The sequence below is a fragment of the Teleopsis dalmanni genome, chromosome X (genome assembly GCF_002237135.1).
Source record: "Teleopsis dalmanni isolate 2A chromosome X, ASM223713v2, whole genome shotgun sequence".
Taxonomy (NCBI): Eukaryota; Metazoa; Arthropoda; class Insecta; order Diptera; family Diopsidae; genus Teleopsis; species Teleopsis dalmanni.
Window position 1 is genome coordinate 39012903 of NC_051848.1, and position 16502 is coordinate 39029404.

Below are 16502 nucleotides of genomic sequence, written 5' to 3' on the forward strand. Positions count from 1 at the left end.
TATTAAATCAATAATAATATTATATTAATAATAATTTTAAATTGATGATAATGTTAAATTAATAATAATATTAAATTAACTATAGTATTAAATTAATAATAATATTAATATAATAATAATATTACATTAATTATTACATACAATAATAATAATATTAAGTTAATAATAACTTTAAGTAATAATAATATTAATATTATTTTTATAATAATTTAATGATAAGTTAATAATAATAAGAAATTAATTACAGTATTAAATTTATAATAATATTAAATTAACAGTAATATTAAATTAAAAATAATAATTTAATAATTTTAAATTGATGGTAATGTCAAATTAATAATTATGCACATTAAGTTAATAATAATATAATTATTAATAATATTAAATTATTAATAATTTTAAATTTATAATAATGTTAAATTAATAATTATACAATAATAATTTATTGATAATGTTAAATTAATAATAATATTAATTTAATTACAGTAATAAATTTATAATAATACTAAATTAATAATAATATTTAATTAATAATAATATTAAATTAAATATAATATTAGATTAATAATAATATTTAAATAATAATAATATTACATTTATAATAATATAAAATAATAATAATATTAAGTTAATAATAACATTAAGTAATAATAATATTAATATTATTATTATAATAATTTAATGATAATGATAAGTTAATAATAATATGAAATTAATTACAGTATTAAAATTATAATAATATTAAATTAATAGCAATATTAAATTCAAAATAATAATTTAATAATTTTAAATTGACGGTAATGTCAAATTAATAATTATGCCCATTACGAAAATAATAATATAATTATTAATAATATTAAATTCATAATAATGTTTGATAATAATTGATAATAATGTTAAATTAATAACAATAATAATTTGATGATAATGTTAATGTTAATAATAATAATAATTTAATGATAATGTTAAATTTATAATCTAACATCATGTAAACTGATATTGAGTTCTTTCTGCACTAATACTTTTAATAAAAGATGGGAAGACTCAACGATATGTAGACATCTGTATGCAATCTGGCCACTTTCCGATAAAAGGAAATCGAAAACTCTCATTGAGATGTCCCGCAAGAACATTGGTCTTCTGGTAGGGTTGATTACAGGGCACTGTAAGCTAGAGAACCATGCTAGAAAACTAGGTCTTCCTTTCAACCAAATCTGTCGTAGCTGTGGGGAGGACGATGAGAGCGCATCTCATCTGTTGTGTTTTTGTCCAGCTCTTGCACGTCGGCGATTTAGTACTCTAGGGGCCCCCTTCCTTGAGGACCTGCACCAGTTACAGGATCGGGCTTTAAATAGCATTTTATGCTTCGCAAAAGGTTCTAGGTGGTTTTAAACCCTGAGGTTTTTAGTATTTATATACGGCATCACAATGGGCCAATAGGCCTAAGTGGATCCACTAGGGATCACCGGTATAACCTAACCTAACCTAACCTATATTTATAATAATATTAAATTATTAATAATATTAAATTCATAATAATTTTAAATTAATAATAATGTTAAATTAATAATAAAAAAAAATTAAAAATAATATTGAATTGAATAATAATGAAAAAATTAAAAATAATACCAAATTTAGTAATAATATTAAATATTAAGAAATTATGAACTTTTATTTCAACAGGATATACTTTTGTCAAAAAAAGTACTAGTCGATATAGTATTTTTATGCAGTAAATTAATAGTGAACTAAAAGTGAAAGACCTTTTAGAACTTTGGAACAATGGAACTACTGTTTGTTATTCTGAATTTGTAAGTTAAATAAAATAAAGTTAAACCCCTCATATTAAGCTTTCGATTATGTATCTAAAACTATTAAATACAATTACTTTAAGGTAGAAATATTAAATTTCCTATAATAGAAGAACTGATAGTCATTGTTGAAAGCAAAGAAGTGCCAAGAATTTGGATGGGTTTCTACTCTTAATCGATTCATTTTATTTAACTTGACTTTACTAAGCAATTCCTTTAGGCAATGTCTGCATTAAGGCATGCAAGTGCCGTTATATTTAAGTTAGAGTCCAAGATTTACTTACTACTAACCCTAATTTTCTTATCTGCGTGATTGCAAGCCTATAAAGAGAACCGAAAAAACAAAAAAAAAAGGTAAGAAAAGACGGCACGTATTCGTGTTGAGCTACATTTCAGAACGTTTCTGTCTGTCCGTGTATCTTTCGATCGTTGTCTTCTACATTTTTACTTGTTTTTTCCCTTTGCGTGTTCACTGCCTTGTCTTCTGTTCAGTTATGTGACCATATAGATTCAGTATTCCATTTTTCTGGCCGCAGCCTATCATTAAATATCGATAAAAGCTCGCATTTGTGTTATTTTCTTAGGCACCGATCATCAGTAGCTCCTTTTTGATTTCAATCTATTTTTTTCGCTTTTTATTCTTTGGACTAAATATAAATTAAATTTAACTACAAATTTCGATATTTATTTAAAATTGTTCAAGGTCTAAAAAATTTGATTTTTTTATGGATTTTATAGACCTTTATGGCACGTAATCAAATTAACGGTAAAGAAAAGCTGGTAGCCATCAAGAACTGCCTTGTTATTATTATTATTTTTTTTTCTTTAATGAATTTTTACAGTTGAAATTTATTTGCGCATTTGAATATGAAATATTTTCACTTGAGATAAATGTGATAAAGAATTAATTCTTCATACAGTTAAGAACCAAAAAAAAATTTATAAAATTTTCAGAATGCCATAATATAAATGAAAAACTGCAGAATTTCTTAATAAAAGATTTTTAGGTATTTGCTTTGTAGAGTGCAGAGATTTCAATATAAAATTTCATGGCTAGAGCATCTATGCACAATAACAATAAAATGCTAATAAAAAAAATAATAAATAAAAATAATATAAAATAAAATTAACATTAAATAAATCGAAAATAGAAATAAATAATTTTTTTAAATAATTTAATTAAAAATGTTGATATACGTGGCAATAATATCTATAAATGCGCTTTTAATTAAAGTTAACATTACTAAATTCCACGAACTTACCTCCGATGCATGGGTCACTAGCTATTAAAAATACGTGTAAGAAGAATTAATGGAAATTCAGCACCTTCTAGGTAGAGTGGTCTAAAACGGTGTAGTCCGCAGTCTAAAGAACATTTTATACAGACAGTCATATGACGTATGGTCACAATAACTTTCCACTCTTTTTGGTCATGACCAAAAAGCATGTTATAGAGAAAGTCATAACACAATTTTTTATTTCGAAATAAAAGTTATAGACATGTAAGTATACCCACACTATAATTTTGACATTTATGACTGAGTCAATGATCAACGGAATGAGACACTGAAAACCTCTTTACTGTGACCAAAATTGAATCGAAATTTTTCTCTTTCTCTCATTCTCAATTTTTTAATTTATATTAACGACTTTACATATATCGTGACAATGGCTGTCTGTATAACATGGTCCTTAAAGTCAGCAGAACACAAAAAAAAAAAAAATATATGTAACATATATATGTATATATAACTATGCTATGTTACAGAGATTTCGTATTATAGTGAACTACAACAGAACAAACTTCTTTTTATATTATTTTGATTAATTAAATTTTTGATTGACCAAACAGCTGTTTCGAGTATTCCCACACACCCATCATTAGTTGTCTTGGAATTTTTTCTTGCACTTACTTAAGGATAAATAATTTTTTAAGATTGCAAGTACTAAGTGTTGAAATCGGCTCTGCCAAATTTAAAGCTAAGAGTCAGCGTTCAGGAACCACTTACTCATTATATTACTCAATACGTTTCTTCGTTGATACATAGATGTGAGAAGTAACAACGTTCAAACTATTTGTATCAAATCTGTTTTATTATCTGTTTGTCAGATATCGGGTCATTAGATAATATATTTTTATTATTTTTATTATAATGATATCATATTAAAAATGATATTATTATGATGATATTTAATGATATCACTTTTGGCAGTTCAAGAACAATAGAAAACTTTTAATTTTGTAAGTTTTTACTCGCAGAAAAAACATTGCTTTTTAGTAGAACATAACGCTGTGTAAATCTAGCAACAGCTGGACTCTCTGGTATTATATCAATTTAACCGACAATAATAAACACTCCGGATGCCCGAAATCGGCAGTTACTCTAGGAAACAGAAACGATCACGAAATTAATTTATATAATCAGATATTTGATATCAGGATAATACCTAACACCTTAATGATATGAATACGATGCATAAAACTATACTATCTAAAGAGTTAATAATTCCAAAAGTACATATATAAAAACTAAAAAAAAAAATCTTTTTCCCGTAAACTTCAAAACAGAAATTCTCAAAACAAATGAATTGGAAGAGTAGAAGAGCGAAAACTTTATACAGTCCCCAATGCTTATGTGTGCTCATCACGGGATCAAAATTTAAAAATGGGAAAGAGAATTATTATACTTTCTAATAAAAAGTTTTCCCACAATTTTTCATATCATTAATTTATACCATTTTATACAAAAGTGCATGCCATTAAAATCTATGTCTGGGAAGGTAATACAAAAACGCTAACACTAACAAATTTTTGGGTAGCTAGGCATATATATCATTTCTACAATCTTCAACCTCTTTAACCAAGTTATTAAGAAGTAGTAAGATTATTATATATCAATTTGTTATTATGTATAAAATAATACTCTTCACTGCTTGTACTGATCTTTGGAAAGAGAGGTCTTCCTAAACCACTCTGGTTGCTTCTCAATCATTTTGTAAACAGAAGAGACTCAAAAGAAGAATGCTTTACTAACATCATTTACCAGAGCGAACACAATCAACTGAAACCTGAGGATTGTATACAACTAAATTGATTCCGATTGAAGGAGAAAGCTATAGTCGTATAATGAATGTCAATTTAAAACTGTGTGTGTCAATTTAGTTGGGTTATATGTATTATTAGTAGTCAGTTTAAATTGAAAATTTAAATAAATAGTATATGTTTAATAAAAAAAATAAAAATTACTATCATTTTCATCTAATAATTTAGACGCGGAGAAACAGTCCAAGTCTATGTAAGAGGCACTATTCATATGTTCTGTAAGAACCTAGGCAAAATTCTGCAACTGTAAAATATTAATATAAATAAAATAAAAAATATATGTGTTATATGTATATGATATATATATAATATAATAAAAAAACAAAATGAAAAAATTCATTTAAGAAATATAGATGGGAAAACATCAAGGATTTTTTTTTTCTGGAAAATTTTTTCCTCCCTATTCTGTTTCATTTGCAAGTTCCTTTCCTATGGGATGGCGTGTGTATTTTCTCAGCTGATTGAACTGCTATATATATTTACATTTTTTTTTTTAGTTGGTTGTTGGTTCTACTCATATAGAGCAATCCTGATTATACTATACAATATTGCAATTAACTGAGCTCTTTTTATGAATGGCGCCATTCAAAAGTTTTTGAAGTAAAATTTAAATTTTAATTCAATTTACTTTATTTTGACAAGGCATTGGGCCTTACTCTTGGCATATGCCCGTGTCCTTTTGTTGCTACTTTAAGTGTATCGGAATTGTATGAAGTTGTTGTTGTGTGGTCGTTGATATTACTTGTTGCTGTTGTTGGTGTTGCTGCTATTTCTTTTATTGGTCTCTAAATGTAGTCACAGCGGACTGAGTTACTGACTGCCGGAATGCCGGAATGCCCGACTCACTGACTGTGACTGACTACGTTTAAGCAAATTAACCAAAAATTGAATTATGACTGACAAATGATAATTTCTTGTCAAAATCCAGTTAACGACAAACACAGCAGCAACAGCAACAACAGCAGCAACAGCAGCAACAGCAACAACAACAATAATAGTAGCAACAAAAAAAAAACTATCAAGCATGGGAACATTTGCATTTGAAGATAATTTTATTATATTCAAAGGCAATTAAAGGACAAAATATCCAATTAGTAGAAAATTATGTATCCTTTTTATTAATTTAAAAGATAAAATTTATACGCACGTTTAGGCAAAGGCACAAAGGCAAATAGAATTCAGAAAATACATTTTGAGAGTCTAAGTGGTCTGACGATTGACGAAGATATTTGAGTCCTAAATAATTTATATGTAAAATTTTGCGAAATTTATGTTTTTATGGAAAAGGAATTTGTGCAAACGAATTTAATTTGATTTTGTAATAAATCAAAGGCGTAGCAAAACTGTGCATATTCCATTAAAATGCAGGTGTAGTTTGCTCTATGTAAAGATTATACTCGTACTAGCTATCTTTGAAGTGGAGAAGAGGTTATAGGGTCACTTCCTTTATTCTGAGAAAATTTATTTATGAGTTTGAATTATTGATGTCAAGCATCTCAAATTTTTGAGGAAAATGTACAGAACAGAAAAAAGTCAAAGATATTCTAATTTATTAAATTCTAGCTTAATCTTATTATTGTGTCCCATAGTCTCTTACTCTTTGAAGCTATTTTGTTGATTAATTTATAAACTCTTTAAGTAATATTTAATAATCATATTTTTATCAGTAAAGCTGTAAATAATAAGAAAAATGAGATCCTAACCGAAGTAAATATGCGATTAAATTGTATATGATTCACTCCCGATTTCCTACTAGTTTGCACATGGACTGTTTGTATCAGTTTATATCGAAATTATTTCTCGGATAAGGGATTGACACAACTTAAAAAGTAACCAACATTTTTTAAATTTGACTTCTAGTGTTCTACCTCTAAGCTAAGGATGGCTCAATGGGGTGCTTAGAGATTTGTAAGTTGCACATCAGCCTCCACGAACATTATTACTTTTTGGTTGAAGGAGTGCATATTATAAGGTCTTTCATAGTCTCATTTTGAACTCAGTTTATCGGCGGAAACCTCAACGATTTATTTAAGTCTGGTTCATAAAGTAATTATCTTAAATTAAATTAAATCAAGTTAACTTAAATTAAAATAAATTAAATTCAATTAAATTCAATTTAATTCAATTTAATTCAGTTCAATTCAATTAAATTATGTTAAACTAAATTAAATAAAATAGATAGATCTTTATTTAACGATCATTATTTCATTCGAACTAAAATGTATGGTGTGTCTTTTTCGGGTTGTTGAAAATTAGACCCCATTTGGACTAAATATATTTAATATTAGTTAGATTAGCAATTTGAAAAGCATTTCATATAGCTATATTCGTATTAACTCGTAATCACAACTCGAGTTTTGCTCTGACGCAGCGCTTCTCTCCAGTCGCCGTTGCGGAGTTTACGCTTTTTTCAGTCTCGTATGTCAGGGTCAGTTATTGTTTCCCTAACTTGATCGCTCTATAAGAGAGACGGTCATTCCCTACGTTTTCTTTCCTCAAAAGATGTTTTGAAGAAGTTCGCTGAAGTGTCGTCATCTATTTTCATAATATGACCAAGCCATTAATGCCGTTGGACATTAATTCACTGAATGAAAATTGGAAAATTTAAAATGCTTAACACCATAAAAAACACTATAGGTGGAATTATCATAAAGACTTAAATATATTTTACGAACTTTTTTGGAACTCCTCGTGTGCCTAACGCTACTCCTTATTCACATCATTAAATACATTTTTAAAATCCAAAATTTAGTACATAAAGAATATACTAATGGAATAAAAGACATTTTAATCCATTAAAAAGGATCACTTCGACACGTATTGAGAAGATCTCAAGTCAATTTCTTTTTTTGTTTACGGTAATTAGAAAGCAACAAAACTTACGGTGTGAGACTAGAATCCACTAGAACTATCTCTTAGAAATCAGTTGCGTACATCCTAGTCACCAGACCGTAAAAAACAAACTTTTCGATGTTTTATTTTGTATAGTTTTATATATCAAGTGTTAATAATTTTAGACTCCAATACGGAATTACTACTACTACTACTACTACTACTACTTATGGATCATATGTTAAGAGTTCAAGACTAGGAAAGATAGGTTCTATACTGTCTTCCATTAAAGAAATCGAACTTGGAGATACACTCTAATCCGACTAAGGGGCATAATAGATCGTTTAGATCGCAATGCACGATCCCTTCTTTTCAATAATAATACTACTATTACTATTACCACTGTTATAAGAAACTCATCATTTTATCTCACGTGAAAGGTGGCGTGGTTTTTATATGCTAAGAACTCACAAAAAAGTAACAAAGAGTTGGATGTTCCAACAACCAAGGTTTCGTCCAGCTTTGGTTCATTGGGTCAAAACACGCGAATTAACTGCTTCTAATTTGTTGAGTTTGGCATTTATATATTTCAATACTTTATAATCTTATAAACCAGGGTATATTTTCAAAGGCAACTAATAACAATTAAATATAAATAAAATTTTGTTGTTCTTATTCACTACTATTCTATAAACTTTTCTATAAGTAAAATTGATTTTAAAATTCTTAAACTTAATTTTTGTTTATGACCAGTACAGATTGAAAGATGTACAGATAGAGTATATATTCGTTTGAAGTGCTTTGGAGTCTATTATTAAATTGGCAGAGCCATCAAATGTTTGAACTATAAAAATGACCTTTAACCTAGACTGGTATTAAAGTAATAGCACTTTTCTACCAGAAAAAAAAAAAAAAAAAGAAAAAAGAAATAAAATTTAATAAAACAACATGAAAGTAAAAGTTTGGGAAAATGGAGTGGGCAAACTTCTGCTTCAAGTGAAAGAGTACGCAGAGGCGAGTACCTACAACAGAAGCCTTTTAAGTGTCAACAAATGACGAAAATTATTTGACAAAGTAAATTAAATGCGCGAGTACGTGTAAGAGTGGCAACGCAGCTCCAATGTAGACACCGGTGACATCGGAGGAAGCGATGGAAGCAATGGAAGCGATGGAAGCAGAGGAAATGAAAGCCGAGGAACGGGAAAAATACATTTTTGTCAAAAATATGTTGTCATAAATTAACGAAATAAGGCAGAGCAAAATTTGTTATAGAAAAAAAATATATTTTTACCGAGAAGAAAGTGGCACGAGCAAAAGAAAACAGGAAAGTGAATTTCTTTTTGTACAAAATACCGAAAATAGCTTCAACTTCGAAATCTATTTAAAAAAAAAAAAATAATTTTTTTTTTAAGGGGAGCACATGGGAAAGCGTGCACTTTTGGAACACATATATATGCAACAATGTCAGCAGCATCCAGACCGGAGACAGCAGCAGTTGTCACACCCATCAAAGCTTATAACATTTTCCCTAAACAAATTTCTATCACAACATTGAGATTGTTAATATGTATAATTTAGACAAAAAAAAAAAAAGAGAGCGATATAATATTGTAGTGTGTATTGGATCAATTTCAATTGTCCCAAAGTCTCTCAAAGTTTGCCTCTATTAATAAGAAATTTCTGTCCATACTGCAAAACACATAGCTTATTATAATCTATAATTCATTTATTAAGTCAAATTTTAATTTTTATTTATTAAATAGAAACTGGTATTCTTCTAATGTAGACATAGGTTCATTGCTTGGTTTTCTATCCTTCTAATCTTTCTATCTTCTATCCGAAAAACGCTTAGACAAAAACCATTAAGCAATCATTTTTGAAGATTTATGTTTGGAATGCTCAACATGTTTATTATTTCATAAACTCACCTAATGGACTATCTCGATCTGCTCAGATCTGGCTTATTGCAAAGAAACTCTTTAGTTGCATCTATTTTCTCTACTTTCTTGTAGCTACTGCATTTCTGGTCGAAAGGAATACCTTAGATTTCTGAAAGGTTGCCCAAAGAAAGTGTTCAGTTCTTTTTTTCCTCTGCTTCTTTGCAGTTACTGAACGAAAGAGGTAACAAGTTTTTGGTATGGGTCCTAATTGGTCAGTTGCTTGTCAACAATGCTACAAGATTTACTACTTCTATGTATATTGACTACTCCATAGTAGTTAGATAAAACGTCGATGGCGTAGAAATAGCTATTTTTTTTCGTTTTTTTTGGGATTAGTTCTTTGTTAAACATACTTATCATATTAAAAATTTATTTTAATGTCTTGATTATACGATATGATTCAGGGGGTTATCTACCTTCCTACCTTCCTGAAACGCAAATTTCTGACTTCAGATCTGACTATAACTATTATCCCATTAGATTAAGGTAAACCAACTTGACATTTGTATGAATTTGGCTAAGTCCTTTATTTTGCAATAAGACAGCTCGGGCAGGTCAGTAAGAAAATGGGCCCCAAAGATTGAAACACAGTCTCATATCATACCTCCCTATTACCCAGAGAACCGTCAGTACCGTTAGTACAGTGCTGAGCAGATTTCACATTAGTTGAAGTAGCTGACTTTTACGTTTTTTGTCAAATTTAGACCAGGTTAGCCTAGAGATCTAATTGCAGGATTTAATGGGATAACAGGATTATATGCTTATATTTATTAATAGAATAAATGAGATATTAATGATAAGCAAGCTAATTGATTTAAAATAGTGGATGCTTGAAATCTATTCGTTTGCTTTTGAAGTCTCATTCTCCATTCTAATAAATAATTTCGTTTCTGGAGACAATGTGGTCAGTGTAGTCAGTACGATACCTCATCTCAAAAATGAAATGTAGATTACTGGTAAGAGTAGCTTCTTTATTGATCTGTATGAACGACAAAAGAAGCTTTTTATACTCTATATGTTAATGAACGATTTTGAAAGTCATATAATACTTACATATCCGAAGATAAAACATTCAGTGTATACCAAATTTAATAACTTATTTATTTTATATATATCATTGGACATACAGAAATAAGTCAATGCTGTGGATAAGAAACCCTGTGGATATCTTTTATTGATGTCCTCTAACATCAATACTCTTGCGTACAAGAGTAGCTCAATATATATCCTCATGATGGGATGTTATGCTTTGAAGAGTCCTTAAAACTCTTTAAAATTATTTCTCACCTATTGCGCTTTGATTTCTTCCATGTTCATCCTATTTAATTTAATTTTATTTATTTGAATTCTTTTTGGTATTTCAATTTATTTGCAATTAAAATAATCAAAATTTCGAACTTTCGCGTTTTCAATTTATTTCTATGACTTTCGGTTTACGTTTCACTGACTTTAGATTAAAAAAGAATTTGAAGTTGTAGGCTCAAAATAAATTAAAATGATTTTTAATTATTACTTCACATAGCGAAAGTCATTTTTCTCGTAGGCAAAGAAACCGAATAGGAAATGAAATCATTTTAACTTGGGTTGAGCAGAAATTTCGTCTTTTGCCAATTTAGGGTGAAAGGAAGGACTCTTCTTCAAACGCATTAAAAAATATCTCTGTCGCTGACAATAATTTTACTTCTAGTAGTGAAAAAAAGCAATAGCAGCAAAGGTTTTTTTCTTTTTTCTCATATTAATTTTTGATGAAATTTTATTCTAAAAATTCTAGCTGGGTCTCTTCCCAATAATTACTCATAAAAGTTGCTTTTTTATGTTTCAAATAAACTTTATCAAAGTAAAGATACTTGGAATCCTTTTGGACATTTTTGTGCTAACAACTATTAATGTTAACTTTTTCAATTTTTCATTTGAGAAACTTTGATATTACAGAACAATTTCGAAGTCTACTTAAGCTGATTGGGGAAGTTATACATAGAATGTACAAAAGGTATGAATAAATAATTAGAACACAATCTGGAGTATACAGAACTTGCGCTTAGGTAATGAAACTGCTCAAAGATAATTCAGCAGCTCAAATATAATTAAACTGCTCAAAGATAAATGAGTTGCCCAAAGAAAATGGAGCTGCACAGAGATAAATGAGCTGCCCAAAGAAATTGAAGCTGCGCAAAAATGATTGAGCTGCTTAAAGAAAATTGAGCTGTTCAAAATAATTGAATTGCTCAAAGTAATTGAGCTGCTCAAAGTAATTGAGCTGCTCAAAATAATTGAGCTGCTCAAAAATAATTGAGATGCTCAAAGTAATTGAGCTGCTTAAAGATAATCGAGCTGCTCAAAGGAATTGAGCTGCTTAAAGATAATCGAGCTGCTTATAGTTAATAGCCCATTATAGCTCAAAAATAATTGAGGTGCTCAAAGTTAATTTGGCTACTTTAAGGTAATTTTGCTGATCAAAGATAATTAAGCTAGTCAAAGAGTTTAATTAAGTTCTTCAAAGATAATTTAGTTGCTTAAAAATAATTAAGTTGCTCAAAGATAATTTAACCCCTCAAATACAATAGAGCTGCTCAAAGCTAAAAAATTGAGACAATTAAGTTGTTTAATGATAATTGAGTGCTCAAAAATACTTAAGCTACTCAAAGACAACTAAGCTCCTTAAAGATAATTTAGTTGCTTAAAGATATTTAAGCTGCTCAAAGATAATTGAGTTGTTTAAAGATAGTTGAGCTGCTCAAAGATGATTGAGCTGCTCAGAGAAGATTGAGCTTCTCGAACATAATTCAGTTGCTCAAAGGTAATTTAGCTGCTCAAAGATAATTTAGCCGAAATAACAGTAGCCACAGAGACCTGCGAATTTCATCGTAGCACCTATTCTTGCTTACCTATATTCTTATAATTAATTATCTATTTATAAAATTCGATTAGACTGAATTGTGTTTGCTTTGTAAGACTAGATTTTTCACTTTGCTATGTTCCAACTATAATGCTGTCACCTGATGCTCTCCTTTTTTATTCTTCACACACATATAATTGTCCTTGTTTTACACCTTTTTGTATTTTTTAAAAAAATTTGCTAATTTGCTAACTCTCATCTGTTAATATGAGAGTTTTTGAAGTGTTAAAATTTTTTTTAAATTCGAAAAAATTCAATCTAAGTATCATTGCAATAATTATTTTGTTTGTTAAAGAATATTTTGAAATGAGTTAAAAAATTTAGTTAAAACAATTGTTTTAGAAATTTGTAGTTTGTCTCTATATTAGAAAAGATTAGAAGAGATTAAAAAAATGTCATCAAACGAAAATGATGAGGAAGTCGTACCTCTCCATGTAGTTGCCGAAAAGTATGAGAGTATTCAGCAAGATTTTCAAATGATGGGATCCGCTATAAACTCACTTGCAGAAGAGGAACGTTTCTATATGCAGAAATTGCAACAAATCCAAGATGCTTGCTTGAAGAACGGACTGAATGATCCACATACTGCACACATTGTAAGGTTATTACTTGCACCTCCACAATGTCCTCCCGCAACTGGTGATTTTGGGGAGGCGAAATCTAAGTTTTTCTTAAAGTATAAAAATAATTTAATTTAACGTTTTTTGATTTAAAATATCTTTTAAAACTATAGCTGTCACGAATCTAAAAACTCATCTCAAAAAGAAGAAAATTCAAAATCCAAATTAGTTCCAAACCCAGGAAAGGAAGGTGAATTTTGTTTGTTCTTAGAAATGAATGGTTGGTGGATTAAAATTAGTAAATATTTTTAGATCCAAATGTCGGACAGGTTCCAGAAAACCGATTAAAATTTTGGTAAAGGATTGGATTTGCGTTGAACAATGAAAAGTTTTAAAGTTTGTTGATTTTTATATTTTTGAGTTTCCACGGGTTTTTCTTCTTTTTTCCGATGGACGTATATTATAAGTTTCGAAATAATAAACTGAGAAATAAAAATATCCTCACGCTTTTTATTCAGTGCTGTTATATATCATATTACGGTCTATTAATTAAAAGGCTGTTAATGGCTAATTAAAAATAGATACAAAACAGCCATATATTAACAGCCATTAGTTAAGCACACCTATATGACACGATTCCGATTCTCCGAGTATTCCCATTTGATATACCCGTTTCGCGCATCTATTTGTTAACCGTCATTTACATCTTTGTGTTTTTCTGGAGTTACTGTTTAATCTATTTTTATTCTCATTTTTTTTAAACTCACTTGTACTAGTAGGTACTAGTAGGTATAGACGCACTAGTAAGTATAGATGTGGTCTTAACTATAATGCCTACTATAACTTATCTAACGAATATCTGTATTCTGGTGAATATTCATAGTAACAAGGAGTTTGAGTGCTCTGACCTTAATTTATGTTTTAATGCTTTCAACTTTCATATCCTTATAAATGTCCATCCGTAGTCTATTTATACCACTGCACCATTACAAATCTTTTTTGAACTATATTTTGATACGATTTGTTTGAAGTAAAATTTCAGACGCTGCATAGCATTTAGTAAGCTGGGCTCGATTATCTATTTACGTATTACCCTGCTTCTTGATACTGATTTTCTTGTCTCGTAAAAGCCTTAGCGTCCTGAGTTCTAATTGGTCTGCAAGCTTCATCTCACGTACATAGTTATCCTTAAAAAAATTTTCCTCATGTAACTGTCAAAGATATTTAACTTTGTCAATGAAGGAATTATTTATTAGCAGGTTTTTGGTGATGGACTTTAATTTTCCACTTGTCGAAATATGACATTATCTCATCTATAAGCATACATTTAATAAATTTGTTATCATTTATAAAACTTTTTATAATGAACTACGCGTTTTAATTGCGGTGCATGATGCGAATATCATCAGTAAACATAAATTGTGTCTCCATATCTTGACAACTAAGCTATATTGACCTGTAGAAAAAGTTATTAAAAAAGCTGTCTTTACAAACATTCGTTCTCATTTTGATTTCAATTTTTGTCAGGAAAGTCAAAATCGTCCCGAAAATCTTTTAGTTGTAGATATATTTATTTCACATAACTTGTTATCGGCCACTATAAATTATTCCTATTCACTTGACTTTTCACCCAACTTATTACCCTCTCAAAAAGTGATCATTCAAACAAATTCTCAATAGCGTTTAGGAAATGAATGTTATTATAATTAATTATATTTGAACGATTTCTTTTTTTTATAAAATATGTATTTGATAGAATTTTATAAGACGTTGCATAAAAAACAAACCATTAAAATAAAGATATCTATAAACTATATCCCAAAATTGTGCAGAAAAAAAAGTACCTCAAAGAAATAAGTTCTCCTCGCCTTATTTCCACGGCTGAAATAATAAAAGACTTCTCCTTATCTCCCATCTTTTATTATCTATATAGGTTACTCTGTCAATCGATTTAATAAAAACTAAAGTCAACTTTTCGACACAATTTTATATTTCTCTCTATGGAAACTCTATGGAAATATTATCTTCCCCTAGTACTTAGGGCTTAGTTTATCAGTTTTAATTATTATCTCTATTTCATTATTTTATTTTAGAGCAATAATCTTACCAAGTATATTTATTATATATATACCTGCTCCTGCGAAATTAAAAGTTATTTTATTAGCTATTTTTACATTATAATACAAATGAAATTATTATAATTATTTTGTTATAATTATTTATTTTATTTATTTATTTCCTAGAGAGTAATTTATTTCCTAGAGAGGCTTCGAACTGTAGTGAACTACAACAACAAAACTTTATTTATTATTTTAATTAATTGAATTTTCGGCTGACTATACAGCTGTTTCGAGTGGACGCGGAATTATATACGAATAATATATTACAAGAAATATTTCTTGTTTTTATTATTATTTCTTGTGTTTAATTATTTGTAAATAATTCTTCTTTTGAGATGGTAAGCACCAAGGGTTGAGCTCTTCCAATACAATTTCCATAAAACCTGATGTGGCTATTGAGTTTTAGGTATTTTTGCTAACTACGCTAAGTACTTCAATTGCCTGTTGTTTTTAAATTTATTTTTTTTTATACATTTTTTATAATATATATTTTATATTCTAATCCAGAAATAAGAATGAAATACAAATTTATTGTTAATAAAAGGCATTTCAAGTTAACTGCAGTGCTTGTATATAAGTCTGAGAAGCATGAGGAGGTGACATCTAGTGTTGACTAGCAAGCCGCATTACGCCTTCGTTTGTTGCACGCAAATAGCATGGACAGAAACCATTTGCCCGGTAAAAAGTTTAATAGCCTGCGACTTTGTAGAAAGTTTAAGAAAATATAAGCAATTAATTATTAAATAAAATGTTTTTTGATTTTATAATATAAAATTTATTTATTTTAAATATATAAACAATTTAGAAATTATTTCATATAAATAATAATATGCTTAAAAAAATATAATACATAAAATATTTTAATTAGTTTTAGTTTTATGTAAAAGTTTTTGTCGTGTCTGTTTAAAAATAATTTAGTGTGAATAACTGTACACAGTTATTTTTAACTAATTCTTTCCGAAGTACTGATTTTTGTAAACCTAAAAAAAATGACTAACTGACTTAACATCGAAGGGAACGAAAATCTGAGAATATAGCCGCCACTGGTGCTTCCTTGGATGTATCCCTGGCGGTACCGATGCATAAAAAGTACTTATTTCGACTTTTTTTAACTTGCCATAAACACATGGAAAATACTTGAGCCATGTGGAACTGCCAGTTTAACATCTATGATAAAATTAGTTCCTCGGGTGCGTCGGTTCAGAAGTTACAAACCTTCGTTAATAGAAGCTTGCGACGT

At 28.7% G+C, this 16502-nt stretch overlaps 1 protein-coding gene across 1 annotated transcript; it reads left to right on the plus strand.

Annotated features, from left to right (window-relative positions):
• Positions 1–12901: 12901 nt before the first annotated feature.
• On the plus strand, positions 12902–13640 carry LOC119662123. The gene is made up of 3 exons (XM_038071678.1): positions 12902–13258; positions 13316–13392; positions 13455–13640. The coding sequence occupies exons 1-3, from the start codon at positions 12975–12977 to the stop codon at positions 13499–13501; spliced, it is 408 nt and encodes a 135-aa protein (XP_037927606.1). The 5' UTR covers positions 12902–12974; the 3' UTR covers positions 13502–13640.
• The last annotated feature ends 2862 nt before the right edge of the window (positions 13641–16502 follow it).